The sequence below is a fragment of the Myotis davidii genome, unplaced genomic scaffold (assembly GCF_000327345.1).
Source record: "Myotis davidii unplaced genomic scaffold, ASM32734v1 scaffold327, whole genome shotgun sequence".
Lineage (NCBI taxonomy): Eukaryota > Metazoa > Chordata > Mammalia > Chiroptera > Vespertilionidae > Myotis > Myotis davidii.
This window is the reverse complement of record NW_006298628.1, coordinates 5,718,712-5,732,223: the sequence shown is the minus strand read 5'-3', so window position 1 is coordinate 5,732,223 and position 13,512 is coordinate 5,718,712. Positions and strand designations below refer to the sequence as shown.

Sequence of the window (13,512 nt, the reverse complement as noted above, 5' to 3'; positions counted from 1 at the left end):
CTCTGTGACATTCTTCCTCTTCCCCACACAGAGGGACTCACTGGAGAACACGCTGACGGAGACAGAGGCCCGCTACAGCTCCCAGCTGTCCCAGGTGCAGTGCATGGTCACCAATGTGGAGGAGCAGCTGGGCGAGATCAGATGTGACTTGGAGCGGCGTGTGACAGTTAAGCATATATGCAAGGTCAAAGGTAAAGTGCATACATCCCCTGCCTCGGGGAGCTAACAATGGAGGTAATATTTTTCAAAAGGACACGTTTCCACCTCTACCCATGTCATTCTGGGGAAGGGAAAAGGATTTGGTAATAATCACATTTGATTCCAACTAACTCCACCACTGTGAATTCATAGGTTGTTTCATTGAACTTGGTGTTTTCTCCATCCTCTCTCTAATCCATTCTAAAACTCTGTTCTCCCAGCCTCCCCTGCAATCCGTGTGCTACCACCAACGCTTGTGGAAACTCCTGTGGGCCCTGTTAACAAGTTGCTGTTTATTAAATACTGGCATCCTCTTTGAAGACAACAATGAAATCATTTAGATCAAACATGGAAAATGTTCCTAGGTACTACTTTGCCGGAGCAATGCTTTCCAGATCCAACAAGCAAAGACACATCAAGTTCCAATGTCTGGAAAACTCCCTCCTGTTGAAGGTCGAGTCTCTCTGTATCTGAAGATGTCCAGCTCTCTGTAATCTGAGCTCCAGGTATTACTTTAGGGCGTTTCCTATATATATATGTCTCCTGCTTTCCTGGCTTCTTTGGTATTCTCTGGAATGCAAGGAGCCTGCTTCATTTACTTCCCAATAAACTTTATTTCTCTGGCATTGTAAATGTGTTTCTCATTCATATTCATGCATTGTAAAGTACTTCTCATGGCTGTTCCATAAAAAATACCCCTTCATTAGGAGGTTGACATGAGGTGAATGACTGAACCCAGCCACCATATTCCAGTGAGAAAGGGCTGTCCCCTGGGAGGCTCCCACCAAGGGAAGACCATGAAGAAAACCTGGCCTTCAATACTTGATGCCCATCTTGCTTTGGCTGCAGGGCCCTTGACAATTCTGAGACTCCTCTCCATCCTCACTGCTCTCTCCCACTGCCCCTTCATCACTGTGAAGTCCTCTGCTTCCCTTTCTCCTACACTGTGAAGACCAGCTTCTGTAGAAACTGCTTCAAAAGCAGCTACCTCTTCCTCTCAACATCTTGGCTGCACCTGCACCACCCATATACATACCTATCCTTCCTTCAAAATGTACCTTCAATGATTTCCTGCACCCTCTGCATCCTCTTCTTATATCTCTGACTACCCGTCGGCGGACCCTCATTAGCCAACTTCCACTTTTTGTCCCAAATAGAAGAAATCCCATACCCTTGGCCCTTTGTCTTGTTCTTTCCACATCCTTAGTCAGGAAGAGCTAGCACCTCTATGCTGATGATGCTGAAATCTCACTCTCGCCCCAACTCCAGCTTTGCTTGCCGTAGGACAGTTTCACTTGGTATCAGGCCATCACGGCCCATTTAATGGAACTAAAACTTATCTTTGCCAAACGGGTTCATCTTGTACTCACTTATTATGCCCAATATTTTGTAATCAAAAGGTCCTTTAAATGCAGGTAGGCGTGTCTCCTTACCTCCCTCTCTTCAAGTTAACTTTTTCCTCAAGGTCTTTGCTCATATCTATAATGTTCTTCCATGACCTCTTTATCTTTTATTTCCTATAATTCCAAAAAAAGGCCAATGTTCATTAAATCTCTTCCAGCAAACATTGATTCTACCTTACCTCCCACTTGCCTCATTTATGAATTATTAAAACTCTCAAAAAAATAAAAAATAAAAAAAGACTTAGGTAGAAAAAACAGGACACTTCCTCAGTGATTTTAGTGTTCAAAATCTAGTTTCTGAACACAAGTTGTTTTTCTTTTTAATAAATCTGAGATATTTTTCCATAAGTGTAAAAAAAAAAGTCTATCAACCACTTTATAGATTATCCGTTTAACTTAATGTTATCTCACCGACACAGCCACCATCATTCATCTGGTGTGTGTGCCAGCACAATGAGGGGTGCTGAAAACACAAAAATGAAGCCCAATCTTGGCCCACAGCACATTTAGAGTCCAGGGTGGATTAGACAAAGAGATAACTGCCACACACTCATCAGTGTCTCAAGAAAGGTGTAACTAAAGAATGATGACTTTCCGAGGTCTGAGGGAGTGATAAGAAGAGCTCCAAGAAGGAGGCAGCGCTCAATCAGGGCTTTGAAAACCCAGATATTCTGATTATATAAATTTTGTCTGCCTGTCTCATTGACTACATTGTTTTCACCTGATCAAAATCTAGTGTAAACCATGAAATACTATATGTGGAACAAACAGGGAATAGTATCACTGGTGAGGATTCATGAGAAGAACATTAAAACTTTATATACTTCCAACTTCAATCAACTATGACTACATGACATTAGCATAATTCTGAAATAAAGTTTCATGGGATATGTTTGGACAGATGAGTGTGTGCAGGTTTGAGAAGAGGGAAAGTTTTTCCAAGCATGAACTTTGCCTGGCAAGGAGATGAAGCAGGAGGTGTGTTTAGAGCCTGACAGACCAATTTTTAGCCTGGAACAGAGGATCGGTGTGGCAGCGGAAGATGCAACTGCAAAGTAGTTAGGTAAAATCACATCTGGCAGTGCTCTGAATGGTTACCTGTGAGATTTGCTTGTAAGGAAGGTTGGCAGATGATATATCAGGCAGCTATGTATAGGCTGGGTTGTGGTGGGTCCTAGAAGACGGTGGGATTAGGTGAGAAAGAAGGAGGATCAATCAGGAGGTTGGTAAAAAAAACAAGGACTGAGATGGGTGGAGGTGGGGGAGTGGAAGGAGCAAGGGTGGGGTGCATTTCAGAGGCTCAGCTTCAAATATGGAAGCTGATTAGAGGTAGAAGAACAATGGAGTGAGATAAAAGGAAACTAGTACTGATTGGATACCTACGATGGGTCAATGTGTGTGAAGTTTTTGAGCCTGAGAAAATGAAACAACAGTGGGTCTCAAGTGGAAAGAACTGGCGGGAGGGGTGGGGGGAGCGGGAGACTGCGTTTGGGAGACACACTGGAGTTACCTAACTATAGTTAGAGCTGCAGGACTTAAGATTGTCAAGGGGAAGGTGTTCGAGTATGGAAGGACCTTGGGGACCACTGATAGAAATGATAGAGTGGGCCTGGAGCTCTCCAAAGCCCTGACATGAGGTTCTGCCTTGGATAACTCGGTCCCTGAAGATAGAGATGGCATCAGGGTAAAAGCAGTTGGAGAAAGAAGGGGAGGAACAGCTGAAGTGACATAGAAGTAAAACAAAGTCACAGTTGTTGGTTTTTAATACATATTTTTATTGATTTCAGAGAGGAAGGGAGAAGAAGAGAGAAATAGAAACAGCAATGATGAGGGAGAATCATTGATTGGCTACCTTCTATATATCCCCTACTGGAGATTGTGCCCTGGGCATGTGCCCTGACCAGGAATTGAACCATGACCTCCTGGTTCATAGGTCAACGCTCAACCACTGAGCCATGCCGGTTGGGCGGAAGTCAGAGATGAGAATTCAGACAAATCCACTGGAAACAGCAATGGGGAGATAAGTGGGGAATGTAAAGGGTCTGTGGGATGCTGGGGGAAGAAGCCGTATTTCAGCGGCTTTCAGTCTGTCTCAAACCATCAACTTGATAGTGATTTTATTGAAAAAGTTCAAAGCAACACATTCACACTAAACATGAAGCTTGAAGCTTCCGTTGCTCTATCCTCTGTGGGCTACTAAAAAGGTTTTCGAATCTGCTGTCCCCTTTGATCTGTAGAGCAGTCCCATAACAGGTTCTCATTCTGTCTGAATCCAGCTTTCCCAGAAGACGAGGACAATGAAGTTCCATTGCTTTGGGTCATTTCATGTTCTTTTTTACTTCTCTGTTCTAAACTGTGCAGGATTAAAAACATAGTGATGAACTTTGCATTTTTCTGACGTGGTTTGTCCCCTATAACCCCTGTTGGGACTCCATTTCCTCTGTGACTCCAAGACTGAGTATAAGAGAAGCAATGGTGGCCTTGGGGGGGGGGGGTTGTGGAATGAGCCCAGAATCCCATCTTGAGGTGTCTGTTCCTGTCTTTGCTCAGGGCATCTTGTTACTGACCTGGCACATTTTCTAGGTCCTCTCTTCCATGTCTCTCATTGGAAACCCTGTTTGAGCATCTTCTCAAAGCCAAAACCCAAAACTGTGGGCTTAGTTCTTGGGTTACATCACAATTCCTCCCCTCAATGTAGTGAGGCTGGGCAGTCGATAACTTGGCAACAGTTGGTTTTATAAAACAGTCTATGGAAGCCTTATATCCTGATCGCATGAGTAGCTCTCACTGGGGCTGGCTCAACATAATGGGCTAATGTTGGTATTAACAGTGTGTGCTTCTTAATTCCCAGTGGGTGACTTTTCACCTGTCTCTGGCATAAGTCAGTCTTCCTCCTCGGTGTGTGCCTATTGATACTATTGTTGGCCTCTCCTTGCCATGTGTACACATTAAAATACAATTAATTGACAAGTGGTCCAATATGTTACTTTGCATTTCCTAGAAAACACATTTTATATTTCTCATTTTTTCTTTTTTACTGAATTTATTGGGGTAACTGGTTGATAACATGATACAGGTTTCACGTGTATAATTCTATAATGCATCATCTGTATACTGTGTTATGTGTTCACCACCCCAACTCAAGTCTCCATTTATCATGGTGAGGATTTCAAGTGCCAGGACCTGGCCACACAGGGAAGATGGTTTTGGGAGGAGAGGGGGGGCCTCCTAATGCCTTTAAAGTCCTGCCACAGGGAGGTTGGCCTCAACAGAAGGTCTGCCTTGACTCCACTCCATGGTTAACTACCACTGATGACTTTACGTGTGATCTTTCCCACTAAAATAGCCTCGGCTTCCATCATAAATAGTATCCTTAAATCTCAACTGCAATTTGCTCACATCTGGAAACCAGAAGCCTTACCACGGTGGCGTCTGCCACAATTACATGGGCAGGTGTAAACCTCTCGGTTTGCTAGGATTTGATTTGCTCATCATGTTTATTGAAGGGTCATTGACTAGAGACAATGCCATTGCTTATGCAAAGGCAAGAATTCTCAATACATAGTAAGTAGAATAAATAAAGAGCAATTGTCTTCCAGAATTCCTGGGGAGCTACTTGAAACCTGGCTCTTTTCTCCATAGACCTAAGTCCTCTCAACCATCATTACCTAACAACCATGTAGTTATGCAGCAATCATTGTTACTTCTACTCGAAAGTGGGAATAGTTGTGTTTTCTAAACTCTGCCTTTCACTACTGAAGGATAAACCCCTCTAGATTATCCCATTCTGACTGACATAGAAGCTATAGTAATAGTTATAGGGACCCGCCCCCCCCCATGGGTATATGTACCAGTTTACAATACAGTATTCCTTTTTCTAATCTTTAAACGTACTATTGTCTAGACTTTTCTCTTGTGAAGCTTGGGGAATAGAAGAAGGGGGAAAAGACAGAGAAAAGCCTATGAATCCAGCTACTCAATTTATGTTATTTGATCTCAGCCAGTATAGGGCTTCAGTCAGTCTGGCACTTATTTGAAAACCCACACAGCCATTCCACTTCTCACTAAAGGTAGGGACTCAGGCAGGAGGGGCAGAGAGTTGTGAATTGTGAACGTGGGTGATGCTGTCAGCGCCTTCAGAGCACACACTCTGGGAGAGCACACCTTTCCTCCAAAGCTGCTGTCTTTTACGAAAGTGTATTTTTTTTAATATATATTTTTATTGATTTCACAGAGAGAGAGACAGAAACATCAATGACGAGAGAGAATCATTGATTGGATGCCTGCTGCACGCCCCACACTGGGGAATGAGCCTGCAACCTGGGCATGTGCCCTGACTGGAAATCGAGCCATGACCTTCTGATTCATAGGTCAATGCTCAACCACTGAGCCACGCCAGCTGGGCTGAAAGTATATTTGAAACTCCATCTTGGAAATGACTTTTAGAATCACCCAAGAAAACGTACACTATTATTTTATAGTGACAAGTTTCTTATCCATCAAAAATGTGCTTTAGTTTGATTGTTTATTCCACTCACTAGAGTTGGTTCCAAATGATATCTGGCTGATTCCAAAAATAAACACACCCTCAGAAGGTGAAGATTTTCCTGCAAATGAGGATGAGCAAAAGAAATGTCCCAGGCTGTGAGGACAAGCTTGACGAAGGGGTGATCTGAGTATTGGACGTCAGGAAGGAATCAGCATGGAGCTTCCAAGAGGAAGTACTTTAAGGAGTCGCTGTCATATTTTGAGCACTGGTCGATTAAGCATAAAATCTTCATAGTTCCTACCTCTGTCTGGTATAGCATGAGGGCAGAATATCCATTTGCCAAAATATATTGATGGTCACAAGATGCCACCAAGCACTTAACAATGTGGTGGCTTTCAGGGTCACATCCTTTGGAGAACTGGGCTCAGGTGTTTCTATGTCAAAGCCACCGAGGAATTCCTTTTTTCTAGCTTTTGGGGGCATTTCACTTCCCCACTAAGCAGACTTCCTTCCGTTAGAATGAAACATCCTTTTCTTCTTTGGTCGAGACCAGGCCTTTATTTCCTGGCCCATTCTAATGTAGGAGGGGGTATGTCCCAGTAGTGGTTGAGTCCCATTGAATTCAATCCATGTGTGTCCTGTTGCATCTGAGCAGCGAGAAGATCGAAAGCGAGAGAGAGGGATGGAGAGAGCGCGGCCTTTGGAATCAGAGAGTTCCAGGTTTGCATGCTAGCTCCACCACGGAGGAGCTTGATGTCCTCATCTACAAACCCTGCAAGGTTTTGGGAGGACTGCAGCAGACAACGCATCTGAGGTGCTTAGCACAGTGGGTGCTCAGGAAGCAGGAGCCATTCTAATAACAGTCATACTGTGTGTAAGCACATGCCAGAGTCCTCAGGCTGAGTAGGTCCCAAGACATTAGTTTTCTTAATGTTCTGTGAACACTGAGGAAGAGGAGAAACAGAGTCTGGGGGGCGTCCTGTAACCTCCCCTCTGCCCCCCATTAGGAAGAGGCTGCCATTGCCTCGCCCTGCCCTGGATGGCCTGGCTAAGGGACATTGAACTGGATGGCCTCCTAAGTCCTTTCTGACTGCAGCTTCCAGGATTCCCTACCCCCAGAGTCTGGTTTCCAGATGGACTTCCACCGAGGATTGGTCTCGCCGAGTCCTTACTGAGTAGGAGCTGAGTGAGGCACAGGCCACTCCTTGGGTAGGACAAAGAGGCACAGATGTGCCCCCAACTCAGGGGGACAGGGGACAGCTGTCAATCGACCTCGACACCCTGTGAATAAGCGCTCCTGTGGACAAGGTAATAGGCTGGTCACTTTGAAGCCCTTACTTAACCAACCAGCATGATGGGTGAGGAGTCCTGACTTAGCAAGAAGCCAGAGTAAAACATTTTATGAGGTGAAGGACTCGCGTGAGGCGGCTAGAAAATGAATGGAAAAATGGGTAATCAGGGTAGAGGGGGGCAATGCTGTACGTGGTTGCCACACCCAAGGCTGATGGAATATAAAGGCCAAGGAGAGGACCAGGGCTTACACCAGAGAAAAGGAATCAGGCTTTGACACTGACCTTCAGAGCTCGGCTCCCTCCCAGCACCATGCCTTACAACTGCTGCATGTCCAACCTGAGTTGCCGCTCCAGCTGCCCCGCCCGGCCCTGTGTGCAATTCCTGAACGACCGCCTGGCCAGCTACCTGGAGAAGGTGCGGCAGCTGGAGCGGGAGAATGCGGAGCTGGAGAGCCTCATCCAGGAGCGCTGCCAGCCCCAGGAGCCCCTGATGTGCCCCAGCTACCAGTCCTACTTCCGGACCATCGAGGAGCTGCAGCAGAAGGTGAGGGGTGGGCACCGCACTGCCAGATAGTGACCTATTTATCCAAATTCAACATACCCACTTCCGCACAGATTTACCACTGTGCGAAACTAATGTAGAGAATGAGGAAGACACAGACTTCATCAACTTAGGCGTGGCCCATCAGGTAGTCTTAGAACATCTGTTTGGGAAGCCCCACGAGAGAAACTTACAGACTCGGGGAAGGGCAAGGCTTTAGGCCAAAACCAGTCATACCAATCTTATACAGCTTCTTACCTAAAACCAGAATAGCAGATTCTTTAATTCTATTATGATATCCTGGTCTTGTTTTCAGAGCCCATACCATTCAAAACAAAACATGCAACCAAATTATTTCTCAGAACTAGGAATTTCAATGGTGAATTCTCAAATATTCAAAGCTTTCAAATCTGTAGTAATAGGCTGTAGAAACAGCAGATAGGTCCTTAACTCCAGAGCCTCACTGATAGGCGCAGACACTGTGCCACCCCCTAAAGCAGGCATGCACATGAGTGAGAATTCAGGGCCAGAAATGCAGAAGCAGAAGTGGGGATAAGTAAAGAGATAGCACAGAGTGGGACTTAATACATAGTGCAAACCAGGGAGAGCTTCCCAGAAGAGGCAGCATCTGAGCAGAGTTTGAAGGATGAGCGCTATGCCAATTGTATAAGCTCTTGATTCTCAGAGGGGATCTACTGTCCACAGTTCTGTAGTTCTGACAGAGTGAATGCCAGAAAGAGCTGTGCAATCTGAAGAGCATGCATATGTACGCACACTTAGTACCAGGCTCAGTGCTGGAGTGAGGGATGAAGTACTAAGACAATCCAACAGGGGAGAGAGATGAGGAAATGAATGACCATGGTGAAGGCGGTAAGAAGTGTAACTAGCTAAGGGCAAAGTACTGTGAGAGCTCACGGAGGAAGTGACCCCCTGTAAGAGCTGGGGAAGGAGGGGAATGTGGGTTATGCAAGAGGTCTTGCTAGGTGGGTGAGCGCATCCCTGGGCACTCCAGGTAGAGGGAGAAGCTTTGTGCAACAAAAGCCTTGTCCAGGGTAACTTGAGGGGAGAGTGGAGGTCAGCAGGGCGAATACGTGGGTCTGGGAGTAGGATAACCAACTTGTCCCGGTTTGCCTGGGATCTTCCTGGGTTTAGCATCCCAGGAACCCCCTAATCCTAAGCTAACTGGGGCACTGGTCCCACTTTGTGAGGCTTGGTACCCAGGATGCTCAATGCCTACAGGAAGCCAGCAGCAGACCAAGAAGAGGATTCCTGACAGCAGGCACATTTCCCCTCCATGGTTCTAATTTGGAAATGATCAGTTTAATCAATCTTCCTTTTATCCCCAAACTGAACATCCAAGAAGACTCGAAGCTATTTGGGAGAAATGTGGATGAACTAAAATAGCTTTTTACGTGAAGAGACAAGGCATTCTTTCTTAGTATAACTCACCTCACAATTAATTCTGGCTCCAGATCCTGTGCAGCAAGTCTGAGAACGCCCGGCTGGTGGTGCAGATCGACAACGCCAAGCTGGCCGCGGATGACTTCAGGACCAAGTGAGAATTCTCTAATGATCAGAGAAGTCTAGTGAGGGGCAGGCTGAATGGCAAAGTGAGGGCCTCTGTCCAGGGAGCATGTGAGCAGAAGCTGTCTGGATGCTATGGGAGGATTCTTGCATTGGCTTCGTTAGGTCTAATGTGTCCATATCTCCTCGCACTGAACCTGATTCCGTATTTGAGGTTTAGCTTGAAGGAGCGCAAGAAACCACCTATTCTTTCTCTCTTTCAACTTCATGTCTGGACCAAGTATGAAAAGTAAATTTCACACTGATTTCTTAGCATAGGTTAGTCACTCTCAGCCCATAAAAATACAGGAGGCAAAATCCATGTCAGAGAATCTGTCAATTTTTCTAGGTATGACCATCACAATCATAAAATCCTTTGCATTTTGATGAGACCCTACAGTTGACAATGTAATTTTACTGATGCCCTTTCTCCATCTTCAGGCCAACCCGATGAAGTGCTAGTGTGGTTCCCCTTTTACAGATGAGGAAGTCAAGGCTCAGAGAGATTAAGGAACTTATCCACAGCCACAGTGTCAAGGTTGAATCCGACTGACCTCTAATTCACAATGCCAGATGGCTTCTCGGGGTGGTTGGAAAGGAGGGCGAGACAGTCTGTATGTCAGGCTTATGAAGTTTAGATTCACTTAAGAAGGCAAGATGACAGGACATAGCTGACAGCAACCTGTAAATGGACTCTTAGAACAAACGCAGTTACTATTAGATTAGAACCTTCTCTCCGAGGCTCAGGGAAGGAAGAAATAGGTCTTTTTACTCAACATGGTGATATTTTTTCCTTTCATAAACTTTGAAAAGAAATTCAAAATGTAAGTCAGCCAAGTAAAGCCTGGGAGAAATTCTCCCTCTTTAGCATCCTTGGACCTTTGGCTGTGTGTGCAGGTACGAGACGGAGCTGGGCCTGCGGCAGCTGGTGGAGTCGGACATAACCAGCCTGCGCAGGATCCTGGACGAGCTGACCCTGTGCAAGGCCGACCTGGAGGCCCAGGTGGAGTCCCTGAAGGAGGAGCTGCTCTGCCTCAAGCAGAACCACGAGGAGGTGAGGGAGGTCCAGTCCCCAACATCCCAATAGTGGGAGTTCCACAATGCCCCTGAGCAGGATAGGGTGGGTCTTTGCTAAGCATCCTAGAGCTAACACAACATTTTGCTGGTTGCTCAAAACATATTTGGGGGATTGTTAGGGAACGAGTCACAGGCCTCCTTTTCTTTATTTTTATTTTTTAAATCTAAAAGAGTGTGTTCAGTTGACCTATTTCTACTTGGGGCCAGACCTGTAATGAATAGTCCAGACAAAGATGTTTAAGATACTTTCTACTGTTTGATAAGATCTGTGATCTTCTGAATAGATGCCAAATGAATGACTGAGACTGGAACTAGATAGCAAACTCTTTGTATTAGGTGTCACCCTAGATATTAGAAACCAAGCTGGCTGGGTGGGTGGGTGGATGGATGGATGGATGAGGAAAGTAGGAGAAATGAAGGTCGATTCAAATAATGGTTGATTCTGACCTGATGACTGAATGTAATACTAGGAAATCAGATGCGTGTCTCAAACATTAGATGTTGTGATGAAGAGGATACAACCCTTAACAGATAGTGTATAATGGTAGGAAATATGAAATAAATGGTAATTGGTAAACCTTATTTCTACATATCTAAGTAGCAACAATTATAAACCAGTTATCATGCTAAGCTTATCACTGAGAAAAGAGAAAATCAGGAAAAAATGATAGCATCTTGAGTGGGGAGAAACACTAGCAATCATTTAACCAAGCAGCCTCATGATACAGATGAGGAGAGGCTCAGACAGGAGGACTGAATCACAAGAGGTAATTTAGCTGGGTTTTCCATCTACTAGAATTCAACTCATAAATCCTGAATTTCAGTGCAAACCTCTTCCAACCACACCAGACTGCCTCAAAGAGAGTTATTTTAGACTCTTCCTGTGGGTTCACTCCTTCTCCTTCCTCCACCAGGAAGTCAACACCCTGCGTTGCCAGATTGGAGACCGCCTCAACGTGGAGGTGGATGCTGCCCCCACCGTGGACCTGAACCGTGTGCTCAATGAGACCAGGTGTCAGTATGAGGCCCTGGTGGAGACCAACCGCAGGGACGTGGAGGAATGGTTCACCAACCAGGTGGGCATCTCAGCACATGGCCACCCAGGACCTGGGGACCCTTAAGGCAGGGTCTGATCCTGTCTCTCACCTCTGGTGTTTCAGACCCAGGAGCTGAACAAGCAGGTGGTGTCCAGCTCAGAGCAGCTGCAGACCTGCCAGGCGGAGATCATTGAGCTGAGACGCACGGTCAATGCCCTGGAGATTGAGCTGCAGGCCCAGCACAACCTGGTGGGTACTGTTCAGACCTGCTGGTGAGAAAGTGAGGTTGGGGAAACAGAGTCACAGGGCAGCCCTTTGGGTCACAGTTTCTTCAACCCTGTGGAACCCTATGGAAGACATGCTAAAGGAGCAGCTCTGTGACATTCTTCCTCTTCCCCACACAGAGGGACTCACTGGAGAACACGCTGACGGAGACGGAGGCCCGCTACAGCTCCCAGCTGTCCCAGGTGCAGTGCATGATCACCAACGTGGAGTCCCAACTGGCTGAGATCAGGGGTGACCTGGAGCGGCAGAACCAGGAGTACCAGGTGCTGCTGGACGTCAAGGCCAGGCTGGAGTGTGAGATCAACACGTACCGGGGGCTGCTGGAGAGCGAGGACTGCAAGTAAGTACCCACAGGCCGCACAGGCCCAGTTCTACTGAAGGATACATTATGGACTTTGCAAGTCAAGTTTCAGAAGCCAACATGTCTGTAGAGACCAGATGTATGGTATTTTTGCTACCATAACCTGGGCTAAAGGTATTTTCTGGTCCAAAGGATACTTGAGAGACTTGACTTGGATGCTGAAGGGTACATAAAGCTTTGTACCACCTTCAGGGTGAGATTTAACCCAAGCGCCCCAATCCATTGTTTTGTGGATCCCAGTTGGACCCATCTGAGGCAGGCAATGTGAGGATCATATAACCATCATCAAGATGAGCATTTGAACATCAAAAGGGAGGATAACTCAGTAACTCAGGGTCCAGCACTTGGCCCCTAACACAGAATTTTTATGAATACAGTCTTGTGGACTTTTCACAGTTCTATATGGTAGGTCTTACTAATCCTGTTTTAGTGGGGAGGCCAAGGCTTCGAGGGATGAAGTGACTTCTCCAGGACTCCAGGGTTACAGAGCAAGGGCTGGGATTACAACATGAGGCTTGGCTCTTTTCTGCCACCACTGTCTGACTTTTTAGAAGGGTGATCAAAAGATGCTTGGCTTCTTAAGGTGTCAGAGAATGAATTCCTCTTATCCCCATGTCTCCTGGGGTTGAGCCCCCTCCTTTTTAAAAGAGAAATTATCCCTCTCATGCTAATATTTCTGTGTCCCAGCCTGCCCTGCAACCCCTGTGCCACGACCAATGCGTGTGACAAGCCCATCGGGCCCTGCGTCACCAATCCCTGCGCCCCTTGTGGCTTCCGAACCCGCTGTGGGCCCTGCTAGACATCCTGGTGCCAGCAGGAGGATCGCATGAAGACAGAAGACCACGGATGGACCAGCCCTGTTTCTCTGACAACCATCACCACAGGAACTCACCGCAGGCATCACCATCGATCCTGGTCTAGAAGAAGAACATTTGCTTAGCATGTGGCCAGCTCTGAGCCCTGCCTGCTTGATCCTCTTCATTCAAGGCTGCTCTCCTGTAGTTATTGTCTGAGCTGAGAGTCAGACAGGTCTGGGCCATGACGGTGTCATCTGAGATGTTTTGTGGTTCTCCCTGTTGCTTTGACCTTCTCTGGCAGTTCCCCAGTCCCTTTGCACATCTTCTAATAAACTTTCCTCTTGCAAAGCAGAGATGATGTGTATTCATACTTTTCCAAGTGTTCGCTCTATGTTATGTGCTTCTTATGAAGCCACTTGAAAGCTTAGGCAGACTGTGTAGTTGAATCCTCTCCTAAAAGGTCTTCGTC

The 13,512-nt window shown here is 46.3% G+C and overlaps 2 protein-coding genes across 2 annotated transcripts in view; both read left to right on the top strand.

Moving 5' to 3' along the window:
- LOC102764981 (keratin, type I cuticular Ha3-I-like) overlaps positions 1 to 1,419 on the top strand; it is a 3,979-nt gene extending 2,560 nt beyond the window's left edge. The window contains exons 6-7 of the mRNA XM_006774446.2: positions 1 to 191; positions 1,406 to 1,419. The exon at positions 1 to 191 is cut by the window's left edge and continues 36 nt beyond it. Coding sequence (XP_006774509.1) covers positions 1 to 191; positions 1,406 to 1,419 — 205 coding nt within the window. The remainder of the gene's footprint in view (positions 192 to 1,405) is intronic.
- A 6,273-nt stretch (positions 1,420 to 7,692) lies between these two features.
- LOC102764687 (keratin, type I cuticular Ha1-like) lies at positions 7,693 to 13,191 on the top strand. The gene is made up of 7 exons (XM_006774445.2): positions 7,693 to 7,926; positions 9,396 to 9,478; positions 10,384 to 10,540; positions 11,478 to 11,639; positions 11,724 to 11,849; positions 12,005 to 12,225; positions 12,934 to 13,191. The coding sequence occupies exons 1-7, from the start codon at positions 7,693 to 7,695 to the stop codon at positions 13,043 to 13,045; spliced, it is 1,095 nt and encodes a 364-aa protein (XP_006774508.1). The 3' UTR covers positions 13,046 to 13,191.
- The last annotated feature ends 321 nt before the right edge of the window (positions 13,192 to 13,512 follow it).